Source organism: Oratosquilla oratoria, chromosome 16, assembly GCF_046742065.1.
Source record: "Oratosquilla oratoria isolate Oo_2021 chromosome 16, ASM4674206v1, whole genome shotgun sequence".
Taxonomy (NCBI): Eukaryota; Metazoa; Arthropoda; class Malacostraca; order Stomatopoda; family Squillidae; genus Oratosquilla; species Oratosquilla oratoria.
Genome location: NC_134792.1, coordinates 60,869,620 through 60,880,028, shown reverse-complemented (window position 1 = coordinate 60,880,028; position 10,409 = coordinate 60,869,620). Strand labels below are relative to the sequence as shown.

The 10,409-nt window shown below is 38.5% G+C and overlaps 1 protein-coding gene across 1 annotated transcript in view; it reads left to right on the top strand.

Moving 5' to 3' along the window:
• The window catches only part of LOC143033704 (uncharacterized), a 17,518-nt gene extending 11,008 nt beyond the window's left edge, over nucleotides 1–6,510 (top strand). Inside the window, exons 5-6 of the mRNA XM_076199187.1 lie at nucleotides 5,384–5,605; nucleotides 6,440–6,510. Coding sequence (XP_076055302.1) covers nucleotides 5,384–5,605; nucleotides 6,440–6,510 — 293 coding nt within the window. The remainder of the gene's footprint in view (nucleotides 1–5,383; nucleotides 5,606–6,439) is intronic.
• The last annotated feature ends 3,899 nt before the right edge of the window (nucleotides 6,511–10,409 follow it).

Sequence of the window (10,409 nt, the reverse complement as noted above, 5' to 3'; positions counted from 1 at the left end):
CTATATCAGTAAAATGTTAGAGCTCTTAGATGACGACAATACTTATCGCAAAAAACATATAGGTTTCGCAACGAATGAAGCAGATAAATTAAAAAAACATGCCAGAAAAATTCTCAATAAAACTGAAAAAGGAAAGAAATTAATGGGACTTCTGGAGGAATACCCCAATCCTCCCAGAATGCGCGGTATTCCAAAAATTCACAAACCCAACGTTCCAATGCGACCCATAACTTCAGGGGTTGGCAGTGCACCCCACAGACTAGCGAAATGTCTAGCCAAACCGTTATCACAGGCAATGGGATCGATCAGCAATACACATTTGAAAAATTCTAACGATCTTTTGACAAGACTAAAAGATTTAGATTTCACGGGAAAAAAGTTAGTAAGTTATGATGTCAAGGCGGTATATACAAATATTTCCACTGACGGTGCGTTAGAAGCAGTAAAGAGAGTAATAAAAGATATGAACGATACTGACCTACCCATAAGAAAACAAGATTATATAGAATTGATAGATTTATGCGTAAATTTCGGTGCGTTTACTTTTAATGGTGACGAATATGAACAACATAGAGGTATCGCTATGGGTAGTCCTTTAAGTGCAGTGATGGCCTCTCTATATATGGAGTTATTAGAAAAAGAAAACTTTATCAGAATCAATGGTAGGGGATCACACTGGTTTAGATATGTAGACGACGTCCTCGCAATCATCGCCGAAAACACCAACGAAAATAATAAAGTGAGAATGCTTAACGCGGTCAACAGCGATATTCAGTTCACCGTAGAAGAGGAATAAAACGGACAATTGCCCTTCCTAGATACGTTAATACGACAAGTGGGAAAAACTGTAACTTTCTCAGTATGCAGAAAGGAAACAAACAAAGAGGATTTAGTACATTACTTTTCCGCACATGATGATAGGACAAAGAGTGGTATAGTAATAGGATTTTTTCTCAGGGCACTACGAATCTGTAGTAATGAATACCTAGAAGGCGAATTTGATTACATTATGAAAACCTTTGACAAACTTGGATATCCAGAGGGAATATTGAAAAGAACAAAAAGGAAAGCAATAAATATTTACAATCGCGGAAAGAAAGAGAGAAATGATGAAAATAATACCAATTTTATATCAGTACCTGGCTCAGAAACGTCACCAATAATAGACAAATATTTAACAAAATCAGGTATAAACATGGCTAGAATGACTAACGAGAGGATAGGTGATTTAATAAAGACTTCCGAAAAGAGAACCAATTCCGAAAACAGCGTCGTATACAAAATCCCGTGCAATAGTTGCTCAATGGCTTATTTTGGCGAGTCGTCGAGAGGATTAGAGAAAAAAAAAAAAATTATGAGCATGGAAACGACATAAAAGCACATAGTACATCTAATTCTTTAGTAGTTCATGCGGAAAAATTCGATCATTTACCAAACTGGAGAGAAGCTGAGGTGCTACATAGAGGTTTTGATAAATTCACTAGAAGAATTGTTGAATCAGCATATATTTCAACTAATAATTCATCGAATCATCGAGGAGGGTTTATCAATTTAACTAAACAAACTAGTATTTTCATTCTAAAACACGCCAGAAAAACGACCTTTCCCAAGTGTCCGAAAAGGTAGTTAGATTTAGTACATGAACTTCAATTGCAGTTCTACATACACTCTCTGAAGAAGTTCTACGCGAACGAAACGTTAGAGTGTTTAGGGTTCCGAGCCTTCCCCTGAGTTTATGTTCTTCATCATCCAAATAATATATATATACATATATATGTATATATATATATATATATATATATACATATATATATATGTATATATATATATATATATACATATATATATATATACATGTATATATATACATATATATATATATATATATATATGTATATATATATACATATATGTGCAGAAGAAATCACTTGAACGCGTGATTCTAATTATGCAGAAAAACCATTAGGAAAATAACAGAAAGTAGACCGAGCGCTTTCTTCTATTCAAACGAAAGCGCTCTGTCTCCTGTTATTTTCCTAGTGATTCTTCTGCATATATATATATTGTACAACCAAAACGGAACTCACCTCCAAGGAGGGAACGCGGTCCTACTCAGACTATGTATACCGCCAGCTTCACTCCAGAGTCACATTCCTCTGAAGAAGCATAGAGCGAAACCGGTCAGGAATAAACTCAGGAACTCGGAACTAGACCCGTGACTTCTTTTTCCACCTTAATCAACATATATATATATATATATATATATATGTGTATGCTGGTAACCACTTAAGAAAAAGAAACACAGAAATCCCAAGCGCTTTCGTGTTATTCACATCCTCAGGGTAGAATACAGACAAAAGTACAATACAAAGACAATATAAACGGAAAAGTGTAAACATAGGAGAGGTAATAAGATGGAGGACGGGAAAAATTAGGAGAGGTCACAAGGCACCACACGGAAAAATTAGGTAAGGTCACAAGCCCCCACACGAACCATGTCATTTGTCCACTCATGGGATTAACCAAAATCTCCTATACCGAATTGTTTACAAATGTCCTTAATTATGTAATTATCTGATTTATACATACCATTACTTATGTTCAAATTGACTGACTCAGTTTGTTTGATAAGGCTACTTTCAATGATGTTCCTGTTAACAATAGGATTACATGATAAAACTGACGATGCCTTAGTCCAGTCTATACAATGATTATAATCCCTTATGTGCACAAATAAAGCATTAGAGTCTTGTCCTGTTCTGACAGTATATTTCTGTTGCTTTATTCTAGTTGAGAGATCTTTACCTGTTTGCCCTACATAAAAATTCCCACAATCTTTACAAGGAACTTTGTATATGCAGCTACATGAATTTTTTGGAGAATTCTTAATAATCAATTCCTTGAATGTGCATGAATTGTTGAAGACTACATTAACATTCCATGTTTTGAGTAAATGAGGAATCTGAGAAAGGCTTTCACTAAATGGCAAGACTAAAAGATTCTTGGTTTCAAAGGGAGGTGTAGGTTGATTCCTATAAAAAGTTTTCTTGGCTCTTTTGAGAGCGTTATTTATAAAAGTGTTAGGGTACTTTAAGCTTAAACCAATGTTGAAAATATTTTCAAATTCCTCATCAATAAATTCCGGGCTGCATATGCGTAGAGCACGTAAAACATTGAAGAGAATACTGAATATTTGACTTTGTTGTGGTGACCAGAGTAGTAGTGGACATATGACATTACATTAGTAGGTTTCCTATAAATATTGAATTTAAAACTATTGACTTCTCTATGAATAAGACAATCAAGAAAAGGCAATTTACAATCAATTTCTGATTCCACTGTGAAATTAATAGAAGGAGCTAAGTTATTAAATGAAACTAAAAATGTGTCCAAATTTTCTGTACAAGGCCACAGGCATAAAACATCATCTACATATCTGTACCAAACCGCCTGAGATGGTGAAATATTACTAAGTAACCTCTTTTCAAAAAATTCCATATATAGGTTACTTAATACTGGCGAAAGGGGATTACCCATATATATACAGTATATATATATATATATATATATATATATATATATATATATATACATATATATATACATACATATATACATATATATATATATATATATATGTATATGCATATATATATATATATATATATACTGTATATATATATACATATATATATATATATATATATATATATATATGTATATACTCATGCACACACACGGACATGTATCGTAGAGTGTTTCCATAGATGGAACTATATGGAAGGTAGTGGGTGTCGATTGCGAATTTAGCACATGAATCTCTATGGTGGATCACACACATTCGACTTGCTGGTATAGTGGTGCCCCACTCACCTGTTAAATTAGCAGTGTGAGATTGGTACCCGCCCAGGGTTGAAATAATTAACCTCTCCTTTTTTACGCTGTTTGACGCTTTTTTATGTCAAAGTTACTAAATTCCTTTCACTTGGTACATCCTTATTGGTGATAGATTTTTGTAGATAATTTCTGATAAGATAAAAAAAAAAATTTTTTACTTAAAAAATATTGGACAATAATTTTCAGGATCTCGTGTTCTATCAGATCAAAGCTCTCCTGTACATCTTCCATGTTTTGGCCAATGAAACTTCAATTTGAGGTGCTTTGTTTGTGTATACGGGGTTAATATAGCTATATAAGACATCACATGCATTTTCATTAGAATATCTAAGTTGACCGTGATCAGATATTACGGAGTCATTGTGATTTCTAGTAACCTATTTATTCCTAAAGCCACGTCCACACGGTCGAGCACTGTCCGCCGGGCACGAGGGCTTTGCTCGACAACGGGCAATTTCATCGGGCAAACCATCAAACTGTTTGTTCCCGGCGCCATTTGTGGGCAGTGGATGGAGGGCTGATATCGCTGCCAAACGCATGAGGTGAGGTGCGAGCAAAGTTAGCAAACCCGATCAGTACAGACCGAACTTACCTTACTACCATGTCCGCACCTAGTATTAGTGTGTACTGGTCTCGACAAGACGTGCTATTGGTGCTATACTTTTCCTCATATTTGTCTCTTGCCTTTGTATATATGGCTCCACTTTCGAAAGGAGAAAAGAAAAGCTGCTTGTTCATTCTCATGTAACTGCAAAACAATTGTTCATTTTCATCCTGCAATTCACGTAGGATTGTCACTGAACTTCCCATTAAATCACGTCTTTGTAACCACTCCCGGCATCAGGCATGTCTCCGTGATTTCTTGTTTTTCTTTTTATGCAGGCAGCAATTATAATGCTGTAAAGTGCTACCTTCTTTCCAAGTATGGCGGGAACCATGGTTATCGTACCGCACTGAATCACTCCCTCCCAACCTCTGCTTGCAGTCAACTAACCTCCAACCACCATCGTCAGCTGTGTGGACACTTTGCTGGCAGAGTCTGCGGACTTTGTCCGGTAAGGGCAAAGTCTGCCAGGCGCAGCTCGACCGTGTGGACGCGGCATAATGTGTGATAGCGATCCATATCAGAAGTTTGAAATTGTAGAATAATTGCCTGACACTAAATAGAGGCAACAGAAGTAGGTTATTTTCACAACCAACAGGATCTGAAGAACCACGAGAAAGTGTATGACTACTAACTCCACTGAACCAGACATACTAAACTATTCAAAGTACGAATCTAGAGAAAACTAATAATTTGGCTACAAAAGGTTGCCCCTTGGGTCTCCTTGTCAACCTTCATGTCAATTCAATTAAGAAAAAAAGTACCTGTCATTCCCCCAGGAAACTCCTGTGTTCAACTGGCTCGTAAAAACGCTGACTCAATCCAAGATCTAAGAATATATTAGACCTTGACTCAATCTCTCTCCTTTTCGTTTATTTGCAGCCACGATCCCGACAACAACGACAACAATGCCCGAAACTACCACCACAGACTATGTGACAGTGAGCACCACAGGTACCACGGAGACTGTCACTTTTACAACTGAAACTACTGAAACGTCCACCACAACCACCACCACTAGCCCGACCACCACTACCCCGGCCACCACTGCCCCGACCACCAGTACAACCACCAGCACCAAAACCACGTCCGCTGATGTCATTGGTAAGCATTTTCAGCTTCAAATTCTAATGTAATTCTGTCCTAACAATAACATTAATTCTACATTTGCTATACTTGCGGGTGCAAGTAATGAGTACGAATTTTATTATAGATTCAGTGGTTCTCAAGCTATGGTAAAATCACTGACCAAAGTAAACTCCAGGCTCGCCGTAGCCAGCGCTATATAGGGGTTACGCGCCCGAACGGAACGGTAGCTGCAGTGAAACATGTCGGTTGGCGTTATTGTTTACAAAAGATAGATCGAGATAGTGAATATGAATACATACTAAGTAATTACGTGCCCCCTTGCATCATTTCCTGCTTTATTTGACTTCTAGAAATAGGTAAAATACGGTGGAGTCGTAATGCTCCTCCGTGCATTACTCAGCTATGTTAGGACACGTGACCCCGATATAGCGCCTGGGGTGTTTGCACATGACTAGGTGCAGTCCATGTGATGCCCACGTAATTTTCAGGGGACACTCCATCAGTTCTCATTTAGTAAATAATCGACATATACTATACAACTTTGCCTCTATCTTAATTTCTAACTGATCCTAACTGTCATCAAGAAGAGGTATTTCATCAGTAAATTAAAATCTAACTCGGTAACTTGCTAGTAAGGCGTGATGCTTAATAGAACATATCATTCGTTGAAATGGGATCACAGGGCAGTACATTACATCAGATGTTTACTTAAAGCCAAGGGCTACAATAGAAATATATCAAAAATAGATGAAAAAAAAAACTAGGAGAGAATCGCTGTACTAAATATGGTTAAAGATATTCATATTTGTTTCTTCACTTTTATTCTAACAAAACTTTTTTTTTATGTAGATTTCCAGTTGGAAGAGCCGGAGTCACTTTCCAGATTTAATGATATGATGATATTTTCCTTATCCCTCTGAGAAATATTCCTTTGTAACTTGAGAGAGAGAGAGAGAGAGAGAGAGAGAGAGAGAGAGAGAGAGAGAGAGAGAGAGAGAGAGAGAGAGAGAGATTCTGATTCAGCTGAGAGAGGAATGTGTAGTACCTGGGGTCAGATTGTGACACCCCAGAGTCTTTGTAATAAAGTACAATTTAAAAAAATGTGTTTAATTCATCTCTTAATCCTATGAACCACATTTGTGTTGTGTGGTGCATTTAGTGTCAGTAGCGTGCAGAAGGGGAGGGGAGGGGGGGGAAGGGCAAAGATGCTGTGTCCCTGGGCATCCAAATGAGGGGGGTGGGGGGCATCGAATCAGATTATTTCGGAGAAATGAACTTACTCATATTGAATTTGGTTGATTTATATTTAGATCAAATAAAATGTTAATTCTATGTTCCATCTGTGTTTATAAATTCAATATATCTTCCTTTCTCATAATATTTCTCAGTACTAAGCATTATAGATCAGATCTTTGTGGTAAGACAGATATGTGAGAAAGCTATAGGAAAGGGGAAGGATGTTTTTTGGGCTTTCATGGATCTGGAAAAGGCTTATGATAGGGTGGACAGAGGGGCACTGTGGGAGGTTATGCAGATTTATGGGATAGGAGGAAAGCTTTTGGGAGCTGTCAAGAGTTTTTATGAGAGAAGTAGAGCATGTGTTAGGATTAGAAATGGAGAGAGTGAGTGGTTTGAAGTAAAGGTGGGACTTCGTCAAGGATGCGTTATGTCGCCCTGGCTGTTCAACTTATACATGGATGGGGTGGTGCGAGAGGTGAATGCTAGGGTAGTGAGTCAGGGATTGGAGATGGTTAAAGAAAATGGAGAAAAGTGGGAGGTGAGCCAGCTGTTGTTTGCGGACGACACTGCGCTTGTGGCAGGGTCAGAGGAGGGATTGAGGAAGCTGGTGGCAGAGTTTGGGAGAGTATGTGATAGAAGAAAGCTAAAGATAAATGTGGGTAAAAGTAAGGTGATGAGATGTACAAGGGGTGAAAGTGGCAGTAGACTGGAAGTGAACATTAAGGGAGAGCGACTGGAGGAAGTGGATAGTTTTAGATACTTGGGTGCAAGTGTAGCAGGAAAAGGTGGAGTGAAAGTGGAGGTAGAATGTAGATTGAGAGAAGCGAGTAAATGCCTTGGTGGTTTAAAGAGTGTAATGAGGAATAGACATTTGGGAATGGATGCTAAGAGGAGACTGTATGAAGGAGTGATTGTGCCAACAGCACTGTATGGGGCAGAAACGTGGAACATAAGAGAAGAAGAGAGAAGGAGTTTGAATGTGTTTGAGATGAGGTGTCTGAGAAGTATGGTGGGGGTTACTAGGCTGGATAGAGTGAGAAATGAGGAGGTGAGGAGGAGAACAGGGGTGAAAAAGGATTTGGGAGATAGGGTTGATGAAAGAATATTAGGATGGTTTGGACACATGGAAAGAATGAGTGAAGAAAGACTAGTAAAAGAGGTATGGAAGGCAGATGTGGAGGGAGTGAACATGAGGGGACGTCCTAGGATGAGGTGGATGGATGGGGTGAAGGGGGCTTTGGGGAAGAGGGGAATGTCTGTTGAGGAAGGAAGGGAGAGGACGGAAGACAGAGGTGAGTGGAGAATGGTTGTATATGGATGATGTTGTGACTGCATGAGGAGGAATGGGCGGGGAAGTGGGGGGTGAGGTAGTATGTGTGAGTAAATTTTGACGCAGCCCGAAGGGATTTCTCCCCGTCCTCGCCTTATATGCAAAGGGGGACGGAGAGGGGGGGTCGCCGATTAAATGAAGCGGCCTCGCTGTGGATGTACTGTGTCTTGCGACACTGCTTCTGACCCAGGGCGGTCGGCAGGGTGCAGGGATGACCCGTCATCCAGGAGGTGCTCAGATGAGAGGAAGGGTGGGAGGGGTGTGGAGTGTATTTAGGGATGAAATGGGTGGGAGTGTTTTTATGCCTTTCCCTTTTTGGCTACCTCCCTTGGAAGGGGGAAAAAGCCTTGGTATATGTATGTACTAAGCAGTATACTTGAGTCTTTGGAGGTATATAGATCTTCGCACTCCAATGTTCAGTGTCATCCTTTTCCCCCATCCTACCCCTCACGTGAATGCAGAGACAGAAGAGAGCACCTGAATAACCGTATGATAACACTAACACTTACTGGGTAAGAATAATATAAAATTTAACCGACGATTCCGATACTTATTACTAATTGGACTGTAGTAATGCCACAAGAAATATTGGTTGCAAAATAGTCCATAAGAAATCAACCACCGATGAATTAACAATGCTTAATCTTTAACCGAATTGTAGATGTTTGGAACAAACTACCTGCTCATGTTGTAAGCGCAAATACAAGTGACACTTAAAGAAAGAAAAAATAAAGCGCCTCGATAGATATATGGAGTCAAACCGTTTAAGCTCATAAGCGATCCCATGAGCACCAAGAAGTCTGTTGTATGATAGCTTTCTCAATCTTATAGTCAGCCCTTAATTTTTTTCATTTTCTTTGTATCTCTACTGGTAAAAGATAAAAGGGTGACATCAGTATCTTGTTTTATCTCGTGTGTTTTTTTATATCGTATTTTGACATGCATTGTCGTAGTTTCGTGAGTGCGTATATTTCAAAATACTATTTATTTGATTAATAATTTTGCCTTTACTCCACAACAATGAATTAATATATTTCATTATGGAACCGTGATAGTGTCACCAGTCATGCATGACTGGTGACACTATCACGATTCCATAATGAAATATATTAATTCATTGTTGTGGAGTAAAGGCAAAATTATTCCACAGGTTGGAAACTCGAAGTTATCATATGATAACTTCGAGTTTCCAACCTCTGGAATTCAAAGCAACAGTTATCACTTGTGGGGTCCCTATCATAAATGCACTATGAAAAATATTTATTGGTATGATACAAATACTGTCTGAGGGTGCAAACAATTGTCAGTTATTAGCGTTAATGCATGTAACCTTTCTAATTCAATTGGTCTTGTTGAAGTAAAATATTTCAGTCACTAATATGAGTATATATATACATACTTACACACGCAAAAAACCCTTGTTAGAGCAATCCCTGTCACTTGTGGCAAGCCGCTGTGTTTTGTAGGCCGATGTTTGGGTCGCCTCCCCTCCTGGCCAGGATTGTCGGACACCAACACAAGAAGCAGGCAGCGAGTCCCGGGTACCGAACTCACGACCACCTGCTCATGAATTCGACACGGTATCCACTGAGCTACCGGGCGTCTCTTATGAGAAAGTCTTGCTCACAATGGCCACTAAAGAAGAAGAAGAAGAAAAAAAAAGCTAAACACTCACTCTGAGAGATCTACCAATGCTATAACCAGAACTTACAACCAAAGGAAGGGAAAGAGCAAAATCTGCTTCATGATAGCCACACTATCACTCTTAGATATGGGAAAAGCTGTTGGAAAAATGGTAAGTTGTGTGGGATAGAAAAAATATCTTGAGCCGCCTAATCTTGAGACAGCGCCGCCAGCCCCTCCAGGTGAAGATGAGGGTGTTGCTGGACTTTGAAGTCGGGTCATGGGTAGATGCTCTTCTTCAGAACTCATCTGGAGGATCATCCGTTCACATTTATTATCTACAGGGGTTATCACACTGGACTATTTTCCTTCAACGTCCGATTAATCGGAGGTACCGCCCACCTCCAGAACTTTTTCCGCCGTAAAACCACAATGGCAAATTATCATTATTATTATCATTATTATTATTATCATATATATATATATATATATATATATGTGTGTGTATATATATATGTATATATATATACATCTATATATATATATATATATACACATATATGTATATATATATATGTATATATATATGAATATATATATATATATATATATATATATATATGTATA